The following is a 15,990-nucleotide window of genomic DNA, read 5'->3' on the forward strand; positions in this document are numbered from 1 at the left end:
TCTGTACTACGGATACTTGGAGAAGTCAAGTACCCCAGCACCCGCTAGGTCGACCTATTTCTCAGACCTGTTCCAGAGATGCCGGAGATGGGGAGTCTGGAGAAGGGGGGAGGGGGGTTGGAACTTGGTTAGTATCGTCGATTTGTGGTACTGTTGTTGTTTCTACGTTGCGCGTGACCGACCACTAAAGGGAAAACCATGACTACAAGAGCTATTACTATGACTAACAGCAAAAGCACCATGACGGGGTCGGGGGCAAGTCATGAGAAACACCCAAGGCATTGGCATTGGCATTTGGTGTCAAGCCCCCCCTGAGCCCTGGCTTAGGTATTCTTTTTTGACAAAACGTGCGAGCAAAGCATGGCGCCATTCGATGGGGAGATGGAGACATTTCGCTTTCTCGACTAATGACTACTACGGCGTGTACGGCGTATACGGCATTGGTGTTTTGGACAGATTTTGATCCGGCAATACGCTTGCTTGTAGCCTTGCACGCCCTGTTTTTTGTCCCTTTTTTTTCTGCTTTCTGCAATGCGCGTGACGCTTAAGACGGCTGTGTCGGTTTCCACGGGTTTCTCGGTTTCGACGCTCATCTTATTCTGGTCATCAGACTGGATTCTCCCAGTTTCAGCAGTTAGTAAGTAAATTGAACATCGAAGGCGGCGACAGGGCCAACAATAACAACTGGGTGGGTGTGAGGTCCGATGCTTCGCTTTTACAGTTTTGCAGCTCTCTCTCTTTAGGTCTAGGAGTCGATGAAAAGCACACATGATGCTGGAACTAAACCGACCTAGACCCAACGCCGACAGGGTGGCACAAGGCGGTTGGCCTCGGTTCTGAACTTCTGTCACGCTTGTTTCTCTGGCCTTCTCTCTTTAAACTAGCCTCTGGCTTTCAGGGGTGGATAATCTGGGGCAACACCACGCGGCCCCCAGCGACCCCGACCTTTTTCGAGCCCGCCAACCGGAGATCCGCTAGGATGCCACGGGTGCTAGGATCTTCCCGCTCATTCGTACGAGTGCTTCGTACCTGTCTGCTCTCCTGCCTTTCCGTTTCTTGTGCTACCGTAGCAGGTAACAGGGTCTGAGCAAGGAGAGACAACGCCGTCGGCGGCATCAAATGGTGAGAGGGCTAGATCTGCAGACAGACAGACGCCAGGAGTCTTGAGACTTGTACGTCTCGTCTGGGCTTATTCCTGCGTGCGAGCGCAGGTGTAAGAGCCAGGGAGGCCCGGATACTCACTACCCAGTCAGTTGCATGGGTACAGTAGAGAGCTGCAATATAGTTGACCGTGATCGATTCTTGCTCTGTATACCAGACTGGCATGGACGTCTAATGATCTACCCGGGGACGGTACTCGAGACCTGGGGAACTGCTCGCCCTGCGCTCGGGAAGACCTTCCAGGCGGGCCTTTTCGCATTTCAGCTCGGAACCCCCTTGGGTCTTTGGTACCGCCTCAGACTCAATTTTTTTGCCTGCCTGAAAAGAAGGCGCGTGCTCGCTTTGGCGCACAGCCCGATTTTCTGTTCTGCTCGCTTCGTTCCGGCAGTGAAAGGTCAGATGACCGATTGATGAGGTGGCCCTGGAGCATCCCGTCCGTATCCGGTCGAAGAACGGTTTTGAAATGCCAAGCACTCCTGTCTGTACCTGTCTATCCGGATTGCTGGGGAACTGGACAGAAATTCGTGGTTGTCGTTTTCCCTTTGGTCAGAGGTGCGTGGTCGTTGTGTGGTTCCGATCGGGCGACCATCCGACAACCGGAACGGCCGTCTCGGGTGCGGTACCGGTCTTCTGTCGGCTTTGTCGTCGATTTCACTACGTAGTCAGCGACATCGCAAACACCAAAGCTCACAGTGACAGAGATGGAATGTTAGCGGGCTCTCTCGGTGTTTGAGATGGAGCGCCGCTGGCACCGCGCTCCTTAGAGCCTGGAAATGCCGAGCCGAGGAGATGCTCTTTCCTGGCGTGACTCTGTGTCACTGTGTGAGGGTAACGGTGTGCGTGTCTGGGAGTGAGATTTCCTCATCTTACCGGAGATCAAGTCTTGTCGTCGACGATCTCTGGCGCAAGAGGCTGCGTTTGCTGCAAGAGGTGTCTTGGATTTGGATGTCGTTGTCGATTTGCTTTTATTCTTATGCACCTAGAGAGGTTGCGCTGCGGTACAGAGTGAGGTACTTCGTACCGTAAGGTACGTCCCCAAAGGCAATGTAACGCTGCATCAAAATGCGAGCAGGGCAGCAGGCACACAGGATTCAGGAATAGAAGGAGTGGAGGGCAAGGCAGGTACTTTCTGCAAAGTCTGGGCTTAGGTAATCTGACGTCCTCTAGGGTACTTGCGTGACTCGACTTTTTGAGAGCGAGCATTGGGAAGCATTGGAGAGCATTGGAGTCATTCTAAAAAGTTTTCCCAGTTTCCATTAGTCGACAATTGTATCCATTACGTTTCCGAACCGCACTTCTTCGCCTCATCTGATCACTTCCCCAAGCCAAGCTTTTCAATTACACAACCACGCAGCCAGTTCAGCTCCCAGACGTGACCCGGCTCTCTCAGCTCTGCGCAGCTCCCGGCCCCAGCGTGTGCTGTCATACAGTCACGCTCACACTTCTCCCAGTCTCTTCCCCGTCCTTTTCTGATGTGGAATTGGATCGTCCCTTTTTTTTTTTTTTTCTACGAATCCCGAACCATCATCCATGTTCCCTTGGACTCGGTTCTGGGCCCCGATCTTTTCTCTGGGTTTTTTTTCTCTTCTTTTTTTCTATCTTTCTAGCGGGACCGAATGACCGACCACCATCGACCGACTTTGCCTTGCCAGCCGCTCATCTTCCGTGCGCTATGGTCGCGGCTCGCTGTAGTCAATTCAACTCCGTTGCCTGACCTTTACATCACCCTGCCTGCTTATCGAGTTACCATCTTCGCAACCCGCAATGGCTATGGCTACATCCAGTCAGACAACGGCCTGTCCGGGGCAAGGTTGGACAAGTGCGGAAGACGACCATTCCTTGACACATCTTGCGCATTCGTTTAATGACTGAACAAACCTGAGCAATGATGTTATGCTTCAGCTCATTGCCTACTGGCTCAACCCGACACACCCATGACATTCTCATTACCAAATACCCGTCCAATGGTTGGTTGCCAGCCTGCTTCGTGTCGCCAGCATTTTTTCTCCTTCGCCAGCCCATTCGTTCTATTTTCCCATCCGGACCTGGTGTTGTTTGACCGGTTCATGTCCCTGGACCATGGACCTTGACATGGACTACCATACCCGACGGACATCGTCTACCGTCCGTGAGCACGAGGAAGCAAAGCATGTCACCTGGGGGCGGCACGCCAGTACTGCCGTACCGCGCCGTGTCATGTACGGACAAGGCTCCGCCTCCATTTGGATGAAGCTCTGGATGCTCATGTGACGAGGCAAGTCTCCATTCCTTTGTTTCCATTACCCAATTTTTGGCCAAGAGCAACCCTTTGCCTCTTCAACTTGCTATATTAATCTGCGGGCCGCTCACACTCACACACACACGCCCGGCTACTAACGCCCAGTGCAAGCCACTATTCCGCATGACATTAACGAGACATCCTCAACCCCAACCTGCCTCTTGCGATACTGGTTACCTTACTGTACGAAGTACACGCCCAGTCCCAAACTCCCAAGGACCTAAACCCAGCCCATCCAACCCGATATCCTGATCCTAATCCAGCCCAGACGCGATCCGTTGGATGACTCTATCCCAATCCGCCCCTGTCTCTTGATTCTCACGCCCCGTATACACCCTTATACATAGAGTATCTACTTCCCTCTCCCTTTCCCACACCAACATCACCTCAACGATTGCGAAGAGCACGTCTTGTCTTGTGCCACGCACTCCCTTCACCCCCTCGTCTCGACTCCTTTCCCCAAGTTCCAACGTTCCCTGGTCTTGGTCTAGTAACATCACAAACGGTTGAGGTTGGACCACCTGAACACGCCAAACCACCATCTTCCCCGCATCACCATAACTTCCTCTTACCTAAAAGCCCCGGTCTTTGACTAATAGAAAAGTCGCTTCTGGCTTGCTCTGTCGACGGACCCGGGCCCCCGGTCTCGTCTTTCCTACATTGCAGCTCACACATTTTTTTACGCTTTGCCATACGACTAGTCTCTTTCTACCTTACCCCGGCTTGTTCAGAAAGAAAGGGAAAGAAAAAAACCAAGACAGTGGAGAAAACGTGTGTGCGTTTGGTGGTGTGTCGAGCAAACCATTGAAACAACGAGCGCAGCGACCCGGACCTTCAAGGTCAAAGTAAAGTTCCTGCAGCCATGGCTTCTCCGCGACTTCTCCAACCGCAAACCTCGTCCCAGGACCACACCTTACACACCCCCCCAGGCACTCCTCCGACAGGCCACAACCACACTCAGACTCTCGTCGAATACAAAATGGACAGCCCAGAGCCGCACCGACCTGCTACCCCGGAAAAGAATGGCAGATCCTCTTTCTCGTCCATTCGCGAGAACGACTCCGACTTAGCCCAGACGTTCACTTCCTCAAAAGTCTCTTCCTACGCACAGAAAGCAACCAACGCCGTGTTCGACGACTCCTCTGCCTCACCCTCGCCGATCGCCTCACCTTCCCTCGAGATGGCTGAAGTTCAGTTCATGCCCCCCGTCACCCACCCCAGCAGCAGACTTCATGGCGGCTGGTATCCTGCTTCCAGCTTCAAGGGCTGGAAGCAAATCAATGTCAAGGGCAAGACGGCTAGCAAGAGCTTCAGTGACCTCCAGGCACTGCACATGTCATGGAGCACTCCTCCTCCTTCACCCAAGGGCAACAAGCCTACCAACTGCCGCGCGCCCATGGAGAGACTGCCATTGGAGATTCTAGGTACGTTCACGGTCTTTTATCATGGAAACTCGCGAAGCTGACAATATCAAAGGATCCATTATCGAGCTCCTGGTCCTTGACATCCCTCCGCCGTACGGCACTGCGCGCCGCAATGTCGACTTGATGTCCTTGCTTCTGACCTCGAGATCGGTGCACGCCGCAACCCTCAACACCCTGTACAAGCACATTACCATTCCTCACTCGAGAATCTTCCGCAAGTTCCTGTCCAACATCACAACACACCCTGCACTAGGCACCATTGTACGGCGCATCGACTTCAGCCACTTCAATAACGCGACTCTTTTCGAGTCTGCCAGCGAGCGCAAGGGCACGCGGAACCTGACGGAGGAGACATTATTACAATGCTTGGAGCTTACACCGCACCTCCAAGAGTTCCTGGCTATGGAGCATATTGACGATGACCTCGGCGCTGAGGTGATGCAGAAGCTCTTCTTCGGCATGCCTCGCCTGCAGGCTTTGGACTTCGCCGGGTGCACATCACCGTCTTTCAAGAACTCTTTTGCATCTCTGGTAGACATGGACTGGCCCGAGACGCTTTCGATTACTCGCCTCTCACTTCACAAGTGCCTGACGCTCCCTCCCGCGCTTTTCGAGAAGATCATGCCACGCCTCACCAACGTCACGCACCTGGACCTTGCCCAGACCAAGATCACCGACCGAGCGCTGCAGGCCATCCCGAAGACGGCCAAGATTACCCACTTGAACCTCGCCAAGTGCACACTGCTCACGGCTCCCACCGTTATCAACTTCCTTGCGACTCATCCGGCGGTCAGGAACCTCGTCTACCTGAGCGTGGCTACCGATGCTCGGAGTCACCAACTTCTGGATGTGGAGGACGTTTCGCAGCTCATCCCTGTGCTGCCCAAGACGCTTCGGTCTTTGAGCCTAAAGGGTAGCCGCATGGATGACTCGCACCTTGAATTACTCCGACCTCTGACCAAGTATTTGGAGGAGCTCGCCGTCGGGCGCGACATGGACGTCAATGCCGCCGCTAAGCTGCTTGAGCCGGCGGACGAGAAGAAGCAGGAGGAGCCCCACACAATCCGATACCTGGACCTTTCGGACCTCTGGGGCAGCGAGTTGGATATTGTGGATTTGTTTTCGAGCCGAAACTCGCTGCTAAAACCGAGCTCGGTGCCACTCGAGGTGGTTGAGATCTCGGAGCAATCTTTCAAGAGCCTATCTCGGAATAGGGCACTGGAGCGCGTCGGCTGGTCCCTGCAGGAGATCGGAAGCCGATGCTGGATGGTCCGAATGCAGGACCACCGCAAGGACCAGGACCGCGGCTACCGGTGGTGGAAGATTGGCGCCGACAACTGGGGCATGCGCAAGATCCCGGTCGCGCGCGCCGAAGTCGGCGGTATGTACGGGTCCTTTATGTTTGGACGCAAGCTATGAATCACATGCACATCGCAAAATCGCATGGGAAATCGAAATGGGAGAAAAGGGAAAGAGAAAGCATCTGCATTTGAATGCATCGACCGAAAAACAAGCGACCAGCATCATCAGCATTTGATTCCCTCGCCTTAGCCTTGGCCTTGGTTTTTGTTGTTTCTATTTTCTTCTCAGTTTTCTTTTCCTTTCTTCTCTCTTCTCTCCTCTTTCATCATTCATCATCGTACGGAGTCGGGATACCAAAACCAAAAAAGTGCATTTGATTTTCGGGGCGGGAAATGGTCAATGATACTCGGAGCTGTGGCGGGCTAAAAAAGGCCAAAAAAGATGGGTGGAAAAGAAGCAGCTTTTGACGGCCTCTGCAAGCAAGAAAACAGCATCAGCGACGATCAATGACTTGGCTTTGATGTACGTTATTGAAACGAATAGCATAATATCTAATCTTTATGCTAAGTTGAACCCAATGTTTCTGTTTGATAAATGGAACCTAGTGGTGATTTTTGAGGCCTTGTTCTCCTACGATGTCGGGTTGCTATAGCCATTCCTGTCGCAGTAAACAATGGCTGGAAATCAAGAAGCTCTCAGCGTACCTGCAGTGGCTACATCATCGTGCCGTCACAGCGAACCCTCAAGGTCAGCATACCCCTGCACCGGGATGCGCTCCTAACTTCTGTCGCCTAGAAAATCTCACCTTAGGTAAGCCAGATCAGCTCTTGGCAGAAAGTTAACTCATCTTTTCCCTCTCATACCGTGGCCTCGGTGCAGCCTTACGCGCTGACCCCGTCCTCAAACTATCAACCTCCAAAAAAAGAACACTTGTCAGCCTCGAGCTCCAAGTAAGGTACGGAAATTCTCGACTTCTTTTTCTCTTTCTCGAGAAGCTCCCCCGACTTGGTACTTGGACGCATCACGTAAAAGCGCTTGCTCGAAAGCAAGTCGCCGCCGTCGTTGGCCCGTCATGGCATTTGGCTGGTCAGAGTAAGTAGCCACATGTCCCTCCCTCCGCTCTCACGTACCCCATACCCCAAACTACATCATCGCCAAATTCGCGACATCACCACCAATGCTCGTCAGGAGGATTAAAACTAATAGCACAACTACCACAACTGCAGAATCCGCTCTCTACTTCTCGTCTTCGGTCCGATCCTCCTTCCCAAGGCAATCTCAGCCTACAAATCTATTCGCAATGCCTCCCAACACAGCGGCGAACCGATCCCACCTCCGCCCCGCATAGCCCGCGCCCTCGCCATCCTCACCATCATCGTAATCGTCTACCTCGTCAAGACCCTCCCGCCCCTGGCCCCGGAGAACCTATTCACTCTCACCCAGTCCCGCCTCCAGATCCCCGTCGACGTCCTCTTCAACCGCCTGTCCTCCCTTCGCCCGGAATCCGCCCTCACCGCTGCCGACGAGCGCCTCCGCGCCCGCTTCGTCAACCTCGAGTCCCGCCTCCTCTACCTCCAGCTCGGCCCCGCCGCCCTCGCAGACTGCCCCTTTTGCAAGTCCGAGGACCCCAAGTCCTACTTTTACTACGCGCTTCCCGCCATCATCCTCCCCCATCTCGTCAACCTCATCGCCCTCGCCGCCGTCACCTCCTCCACCTTCACCGGCCGCGATGGTGCTCGCTGGCGCTCCCACGCCACAATGGCCGCCGCCGCCCTCGCCGCAGCAGACGCCGTCCTCGTAGGCCAGTACGACTACTCTGCTAACGCCGCGGCCCTCCGCCTCCAGGACATGGACTTCTTCTACTGGCGCGCTCGCGCGCTGCGCTACATCGCCCTCGCGGCCCTCGACGTCGGCATCGGCGCTCTCCTGTTCCTCTCTGGCACCCGCCGCGCTTTCGTCCTGCCGCCTTCGGAAGCGGAGCGCATCGAGGCGAGCAACCGCGCCCTGACGACGGTCAAGAGCAAGCTGAACGCCCTGGGTATCGTCAAGAATACGTCGATGCGCGACGAGGAGCTGCGGGCGCGGAGTCAGGCGTATTGGTTGCGCGAGGGCCAGATGGTGCGCGATGCCATGGAGGAGAGGGAGGTTGTCGAGAGTGTGAATGATGCGCTGGAGAATAGGATCAATATACAGCAGGTCACGAGCGATGCTGAGAGTTATACCGACGGGGTGTTTCGACAGCCGGAAGGCACTGCGCAATGAGCGGCGTGGTGTGTCTTCTTGACCTTCTGGAAGTTTCAGAGTTGATGCGTGGTGGTGTATAGATAGCCACTGCAGCATCTTATGTAGAGAATAAGAAAGAAGCATATAATTATGGATGGGTCTGGACGCGATGAGCTTTGCGTGAACCAGAAGAGAAGTAATGTTGGTGTCTGATACGTCTCCAGGGCCAGTCATCCATCGCAGAGTAATTCTATGAGCCCATGTTCCCAACTTATCCCTTCTTGTGCCTCGATTACCTTATCCCATCGTAACCTTGATTCCAATCGTCTCGTGCCGTAGTAACACCAGGCCCTCTTACTCTGCCAGGAAAAAGAACAAAATCCCTAAGATGGAGCAGGTATGGCCAGAAAGAAAGCAGACAGAGCTGGCACTCGCCGCGCCGTAGTTACCTTATACACTCTTTACCAAACGTTCACCCGATAACCCTTCCCCCGCCACCTGAATACACAAACCCGAATAACCACACAGAGCAAACCTTCATATACCCCCCCGGACTCCATTCCCATCACCAGCCAGCAGGCGCCCGTCTAGGTCGACGGGTCAGGTCAAACTGGCTGGGTGGCGGAGTGGTTCATGGTCAACAATCGATTTATACAGCAACCAGCCTACTCGACGACAGGCTTAGCGAGAGTACCCCGAGTTCGAATCCCAGCATGAGCACCAAGAGATGTAGCCACACCGGTGGTGAACTCTTTTTTGTCTTTAATGGTCCTCATATCTATGACTTGTTTGTAGTTTTGTTTGGGCAAGTGCGGTGAAGGGTCGACTACACACACGCACACACACACGTCCACCCTTCCCAGGAGAGGTACCCAATGATAATGGTCTTTACACACCCCTATGCTCTGGAGGCTGGCAGAAATGAATACATCCGGGGGGCTTACCACCTCTACGCCTCTGCACCTCTTCTCCCCATGACTAAATCTTACCCGGTCCACGACGACCTCCACTAGCTGCCGCCCCGTCCCGTCGCCGCGCTACTCCCGCTGTCCTTGCGATCGCGCGGTGTCCCCGCCGACGAGCCCTGATCCAGGCCCTCCTCGGCGCTGCGCTCTAGGAAGCCCGCCCACAGGTCCGCGAGGGACTCCTTGTTCGCCGAGGTGGGCGTCTCGGAAAAGAACTCGGCGCTCAGCGACGGGGTGCTGGGCGTGCGGTGGAAGGGGGAGGCCGGCAAGCGGAGTATGCTGCTCGACGCGCCCGGCCTGGCGAGCCCGGCCTGCTCGCGCTGCTCGTCCGTCCAATTGAGGTAGCCGGCCATGACCTGCAGGATCTGGAAGCGCTTGGGATCGGAGCGGTCGATAGTGAGGAAGTGAAGGAGATGATTCGTCACGACTTGTCTAAGGGGGTGTGTTAGTTGGTCTGCGGTTGAGGCCCGTGGTGCAAAGAGAGGTCACAGTACCTATCAACGTTGTCCTCTGGTTTCGTCTTCTTCAGGTAACGGAGAGCCTTGGTGAGATGGTCATTGAGCACAATGGCCTCATGCCGCAGCTTGCCAATCAAGAGGTTCTTCTCCTTGACCTCCTTTTCGAATGGCGCTGTGCGCTCGAGCTCCTTGGTGAGGGTTTCCTTGGCCGATTCGGCCTCGGTAGCCCTGGTGTCCGCCTCTTGCACAAGCTTCTTCATGGCTTGCAGCTGCTCTTCTGACGTCTCAACCATCTCCCGCAGCTCCTTCTTCCGCGCATCCTGGATTTCGCGAAGGGCCTTTTGCAAGTTGTCAATGACCTGCGATTGCTGATCTCGCTCGGACGCGGCGCTCTCGTAGCCGTCACGGAGGCCGGCAATCTGCTCCTCCAGCTCCGTCACCTTCTCGACCAGGCTCTCCTTGACGGATCGCTCCTCCATGGCGATGACCTCCCACTCGCCCATGGCGTTCGTCGTCGTCTCAACTTCCTCTTTGAGGTTGGCGACCAGCCTCATAAGCTCCTCGCGCTCCTTGACCCAGTTCTGCTGGGACAGATTGCTTCGGCTGCGCAGACTTGTCGCCTCGCGCGATGTGTCCTGCAGCTCATCCCGGAGCTTCGCCACCTCTTCCTCGGATGCCTTGGCGCCATTCTGCAGCTCCTCGTTCTGGGACTCGAGCTCCTCGATGCGCTCCTTGGCCTCTTCCAGCTCGGCGCGATCGCGCTTCAGTCTTTCGCCGAGCGTCGACTTGAGGTGGTTGACTCGCTCGAGGAGACCCTGGTAGCTCTCTTCTGCCTGTTCCTTGGCCGACGACGTCTCCTCTAGTTCCGACTTGAGCTGGGTGACGGTCTCGTTGTGTGTTCCCTGAATGGTCTCCAGCTGCTTCCTTAATTGCTCGACCTCTGATCGCAGCGCCTCTCGTTCCTTTGTGAGGGCGTCCAGCTTTGCCGTGGCATCGGGGTTGGTTCCCTGCTCCTCTGCGGCCGCCTCTATCGGGGGATTCGCATGTCCGTTGCTCGTCGGCCGCTCCGTGTGGCCATTGGCTGTTGTGTCTTTACCCGTTGACTGTTCGGGGCTGGATTCTTCTATCGGCGCGGAAGCCTAAGATGGCAGTCAGCTAAGCTGGGCTTTGCGGGGGGATCAAGGGAGTATCACCTGCACCGGGGTTTCCGGCTCATCATCGCCATACTCTGCATTTTCGGACGGAGGAGGCGCGCTGTCTGTGTCTATGGGTTCCTTGGGCTTGTTGGCGTTGTTCTTCTTCTTCTTGCCGCTCTTCTTCTTCCCTGCAAAGTCCCCCGTTAGCTTGGGGCCGCGCATCAACGTAGACGCGGGAAGGATTCAATCGGGGTCACGAACCTGAAGATGCGTTTTGAACCGGATCAGTGGAGGGAGCGGCGGCCGACATGTTGTCTTCTCAGATGCATCGGGATGGTGTGGATAGCCCTTTGAGCTGGTGGGCGCGGGAACGGGGGAAGCTCTTTTTCTTCTTCTTTCTCGAGGGTCCGGTCGGTTGGGAATTGGGATGTCGACAGTTTGCACCTGGGCGGGCTTGCATGTACTTACACCACGTAAGCTAGGTTCGCAAATTAGCGAGCGTGTTCACTTCCCACGCGGAACCTAGGGTGCTGCTCCCCCGTCCCCCACACTAGGTAGGTGGCCACTGAGCTCCACAGAAAGGTACCGATAGCGAGGTGTATTAGCTAAGGCCTGGTGGACACGGCGCTTAAACGCTGGGAACCATCCAGTCGAGCCAGGACGTGAACATTGTCATCGTAAACACAATCGTGGTTTTTATCCTAGAGAGTCATGTATTTTTCATTGAGCTATTCGGACTCTATCCTGTTCTCAGTCTTATGATATGGACAAGAAACCTGCAGTTTTCATTCTGGATTTCACGGTTTGCTGTGAGCACAGAATCGATACATGAAACGGTGGCCCTAGCAGGTGGTCAACTGACTAACACGAGCCACACTTTGAGGCTTGCACTTTCTGTGGCTCGACCTGCTAGTGTCAAACAATTTTGGGTGACTCTTGTATAAAGCAATGCCTAGGATTCAGAGTGTCATGACAAGAATTCAATGTGGCATCTTTCCTTGTTTAAGACACCTCAAACAGCTTGTTTGTTTCTCGTACAAAGTGCACCTCTGTATCGGCTGGCGCAAGTCCGTCCTCCACGGTTCACGACCATGGGACTGAGGTGGGCAGATAGCGGGCCCCTCGCTTAGTCATTCTTATCTTATCGCCCAAAGCCTTCAAGAAGCGTCTCCGTCTGACGGAAATTTTCCCGTTTCCTCTTTCCTTCTTCACATATTTTACCCTTCGCTGAAATATCACTAGAGCAAGCGCATTTTCCCCAATGACTTGTTCATTTTTGACGCTGAAGTAGAGTGATTTAAACGCCTTTTATAATCCCGGTGCTTGCCCCCAACTTTTTGGGTTGAAATGGGTGCGACGGGTTCGCTATGTGCGCACATACTAACTTGAACCCATTGAATTATGTCCCATTGTGTGTTCTTGACGCAACGACTCCTGAGCGACAGAAACACGAGTAGAATACCTGATGCCAAACAACAGAAAAAACACAAGACTTTTTGTGAAACCCCAAGAGATGGAGAGAAACAGTTCCGTCGTGACGAGGGATATCATTGAAAAAGAGCCTCTCTTTAACCCCTGGACTTTCTCCTCTTGCCGCCCTTGGGCGTCGCCTTCTTCGCAGACTTGGGCGTCTCAACCTCGGCAACCTTCCCCTCCTCCTCCTCCTTGGCAGCCTCCTCCTTCTTCTCCTCCTCAACCGGCGCAGCCTCGATAGCCTTGGTCTCCTCAGGCGCGTCGACAGCCATGGGCTCAGGCGGCGGCGCAACAGCCTCCTTCAACTTGGGCGCCTCAAACTCGTACCCGATAGCCTTGAGCTTCTCGGCGCGCTCCAGCCTCTTCTTCTCCTCCTTGGACACCTTGTGCGTCCAGTCGGACTCGGTCCTCTGCTTGGCCACCTCGCCGGCGGCGATCTTGTGCCAGGGGATCTTCTTGAAGCGCTTGTTGGCGCCCTTCCACACGTCCTCGTGCAGCTGGTCCGCCGGCACCGTCTTCACCTTGAGAATGTGGCCGAACAGCAGGTAGCTGTCCATGGTCTTGGCCACGATCTCGGCCGTGCTGGCCTCGGCGAACTCGAGAAAGGCGTAGTGCTTGCTCGCGCCGGATTTCTTGTTGCGCGCCAGCCGGAGGCGGGTGATGTTGCCAAACTGTGAAAAGTAGCCCTTGAGCTCGTGCTCGTAGAAGCCGTGGGGCAGCCTGGAGATGAAGACCACGCCGGGCTCTTCCTTTTTGCCGTTTGTCAACTGCTTCTGCTTCTTGAACTTGGGCACCTTGCCCACGTCCTGGCCCGACTTGAAGACGGTGCCGTCGCCGGCTGGCGCGTCCTCCGGGTCCAGGCCGGCGGCGAGGGCGGCAATGTCAGCGTCGACCTCCTCATCGGCCTCCTCCTCCTCGAACGCTACGACAGAGGTCTCGGCATCCTCGGTGGCTTCGGGCTCAGCCTCCTTCTCCTTCTCTTCCTCCTCGACGGGCTCGGCGGGCGCGGGGGCGGCAGACTTCTTCGACTTCGCGTTCGCCTTGACGGGCTTCTGCTTCTTCGCCGCGACGGGAGAAGCTTGCGCCTCCTCGGGAGCTGCTCGGGAGCATGGTGGTAAGCCAATGCAACATCGTTAGAACCCAATCGGGACACACCTTTGCGCTTGGGAGCTTTCTCGACCTTCTCCTCCTTGGTGGCCTTCTTGGTCACCTTCTTGGGCGCCTTTTCGGTCGCAGGCTCAACCTTTTCAACCTTTTCGACCTTGGCCGCCTTCTTCGCCACAGGCTCCTTGCCAGTGACGGCTGACAACAAATATTAGTTTTAAAAAAACAAGGAACGGTCTTTTACAGCTTGGCAACTTACATCTGGTTCTTTTTCTCAGTTCGGGGGCCATTCTTGCTGATGTGTTTGAGGGAGCAATGGTTAGACAAAGTCCCTGGAAAACCGAGCCTGTACCCACACGCCTTGATCGAGTACCGTCGCAAAGGCAAAAAAAATAAAAATTTCCAAGATTCTGCCGTCCCGAGGTGGAGGCGGTGAGGCCATGCGACCCCGCTAAACCCGCTCAGCGCGTGTTTCCAGCTGCCCCGAGAACGACTTTTTAGTGGGTACATTTATACTGCATGAGCGCCTGTAGTGCCGTCCTTGAGCGGTGTTGCAGCACCTATCTACTCTTTACCAGGGGAGCTGAGGTTGCCTTTAGTTCCCTGAAAGGAACCCAACGCCCAAGGACTGGAAATCCGTCAATGAGGTTGATGCACAGCTAGTACCTCTCACAAACCTCAGGCTGGGATCTCATGTGAAAGAACGGCAATATCATCTTGCCATCTTACAATCAGAACGACTTTGTCTCGACGACTCCACAAGAACGCCACCCAACTGCCTTTTCACCGCAATCGAGTCGACAATTAAGAGAGAACATTTCAACCCACGGCAATCACAACAGTTTTCACTTGCCATATCGCCAAAAACGCATCACAAAACTCGACATATCTCACCAGGGACCCATCAGGACTTTTCACCTCCACGAGCTTAACTGAGGAGGGCCAGTCTTCCGGCGCAAATTTCCCCTGGTCGGCCCAAACTCATCAAGAAGCAACACCGTCCATACCTCTGGCGCCAACTTTACAGTCAGTAAGAACAGAGGGGGCTTACTCATAGCAGACTGCCCTCATAGGTGCCCTTATCGTCAATAGAAACGCCGTTGTCTTCAGGAGAGCTCGCCCCGATTCAGCAACATGGCCGGCAACGATGTGGAAATGTCGCACGGTGAGATGTGGGACGACTCTGCGTTGATAGAGTCATGGAACGAGGCCCTGGACGAGTACAGAGTAAGCAACAGATCCAATCTCATCAGAGGAGGGGAGGAGGGGAAGAGAAATGCAATGCTCGTGGAAGAGAAATGCAATGCTCGTGGAAGTAGAGTAGTCAGTCGCTGACCAACCTTGCAGAAGTATCACAGCATCCACGCCAAGGGAGGCAAGCTCAAAGACCTTGATCTCCAGGAGAAGACGGAAGATACCCAGTACGGCTAAGCCTTCTTTCTTTAATCACCCCCAAGACCCAAGAAATCTTGTCCCGAGACTCTGACACGTTAATGATCTACACAGGACCGCCGACGACGCGCAAACGCAGGCCGTCGATCAGCCAGAGATCGCGGATGATGCTGCAGAGAGAGCCGACAAAACAAAGGGGTTGAGCAGCACGGATGTAAAACACCCCCCAATGATAAACCCCCTCCCCAGACGAAAATCCAGGCAGATCAAAAAAGCTTGGCTTTCTCTGTTCTCTACCTCGTCGTTATGCAGCAAATCTCTATCTTGTTCGCTTCCGCTAACGTCTTCCTTGCTCGCCCCCGATCTAGGTCCAGGACCAGGCAGATTCAACAGGTGTGCCTATGGCAAAGACCAATGGCCCCCCAGGGCCTGCGACAATGGGCCCGCAGAGTCTTCTCGGATCAGGTATGTAAACGATCCTGGACTATCCAGAGTTGGGACGGCAGTTGCAGAGTAGCCTCTTTTGAACTTGGACACAGGACTGACTGAGGGCCCCCCTTTCTTCGGGGTTTGTAGTGCAAGACGAGGGTTTGAAGAGACTTTTGATGTCATGGTACTATGCTGGCTACTACACGGGATTGTACGAAGGCCAGCAACAACAGCAGCAGCAGCAGCAGCAGCAGCAACAGCCGGGACCAGACAGATGCCCAAAGTAGATAGTGTGAGCCAATCGATACCCAGCGAGAGAGCGGCTGCAAGTGCGACGACGAGGCTGAGCAGACCCCTTGAGCCTGGCCAGCTGGGACATACAAAATGCAAGGTTGTGTGGGGAATGGGGTGAGGTTGGTCGTCCTGGAAAGCGGCTACCAGAGAGTTTATCTGATCGACGTGCGGGAGGGCGAGTTCTGTAACACGATCTGTTCCATCGTCCGATGATGCAACGGCGCCACACCGTTCCATGTCTGAGGTTCGCGTGGCATGTGTCACACGAACGACAGGAGCAGCAACCTCTTCAATCAGCAGCCTCTTGATTCGTCTTTTCTTTCAAGTTGTCTGCTTGGCTCTTGGGACGGG

The 15,990-nt window shown here is 54.8% G+C and overlaps 5 protein-coding genes across 5 annotated transcripts; 3 read left to right on the forward strand and 2 right to left on the reverse strand.

Moving 5' to 3' along the window:
* Positions 1-4,301: 4,301 nt before the first annotated feature.
* CABS01_12341 (leucine Rich Repeat domain-containing protein) lies at positions 4,302-6,282 on the forward strand (the record flags this gene model as incomplete). Its single annotated transcript, XM_060545695.1, has 2 exons — positions 4,302-4,863; positions 4,916-6,282. 2 exons carry the CDS (start codon positions 4,302-4,304, stop codon positions 6,280-6,282), a joined length of 1,929 nt encoding a protein of 642 aa, XP_060396552.1.
* Positions 6,283-6,800: 518 nt separating this feature from the next.
* Positions 6,801-8,427, forward strand: CABS01_12342 (uncharacterized protein; the record flags this gene model as incomplete). The annotated part of the gene is made up of 3 exons (XM_060545696.1): positions 6,801-7,002; positions 7,212-7,257; positions 7,392-8,427. The coding sequence occupies 3 exons, from the start codon at positions 6,801-6,803 to the stop codon at positions 8,425-8,427; spliced, it is 1,284 nt and encodes a 427-aa protein (XP_060396553.1).
* Positions 8,428-9,397: 970 nt separating this feature from the next.
* CABS01_12343 (uncharacterized protein) lies at positions 9,398-11,257 on the reverse strand (the record flags this gene model as incomplete). The annotated part of the gene is made up of 4 exons (XM_060545697.1): positions 9,398-9,785; positions 9,848-10,950; positions 11,005-11,135; positions 11,209-11,257. 4 exons carry the CDS (start codon positions 11,255-11,257, stop codon positions 9,398-9,400), a joined length of 1,671 nt encoding a protein of 556 aa, XP_060396554.1.
* Positions 11,258-12,515: 1,258 nt separating this feature from the next.
* CABS01_12344 (RNA recognition domain-containing protein) lies at positions 12,516-13,814 on the reverse strand (the record flags this gene model as incomplete). The annotated part of the gene is made up of 3 exons (XM_060545698.1): positions 12,516-13,516; positions 13,576-13,722; positions 13,784-13,814. The coding sequence occupies 3 exons, from the start codon at positions 13,812-13,814 to the stop codon at positions 12,516-12,518; spliced, it is 1,179 nt and encodes a 392-aa protein (XP_060396555.1).
* Positions 13,815-14,658: 844 nt separating this feature from the next.
* CABS01_12345 (uncharacterized protein) lies at positions 14,659-15,632 on the forward strand (the record flags this gene model as incomplete). The annotated part of the gene is made up of 5 exons (XM_060545699.1): positions 14,659-14,751; positions 14,872-14,945; positions 15,031-15,130; positions 15,285-15,381; positions 15,493-15,632. The coding sequence occupies 5 exons, from the start codon at positions 14,659-14,661 to the stop codon at positions 15,630-15,632; spliced, it is 504 nt and encodes a 167-aa protein (XP_060396556.1).
* Positions 15,633-15,990: the final 358 nt, after the last annotated feature.

This window comes from Colletotrichum abscissum, assembly GCF_030869225.1.
Source record: "Colletotrichum abscissum strain IMI 504890 chromosome Unknown Scaffold_37.1, whole genome shotgun sequence".
Taxonomy (NCBI): domain Eukaryota; kingdom Fungi; phylum Ascomycota; class Sordariomycetes; order Glomerellales; family Glomerellaceae; genus Colletotrichum; species Colletotrichum abscissum.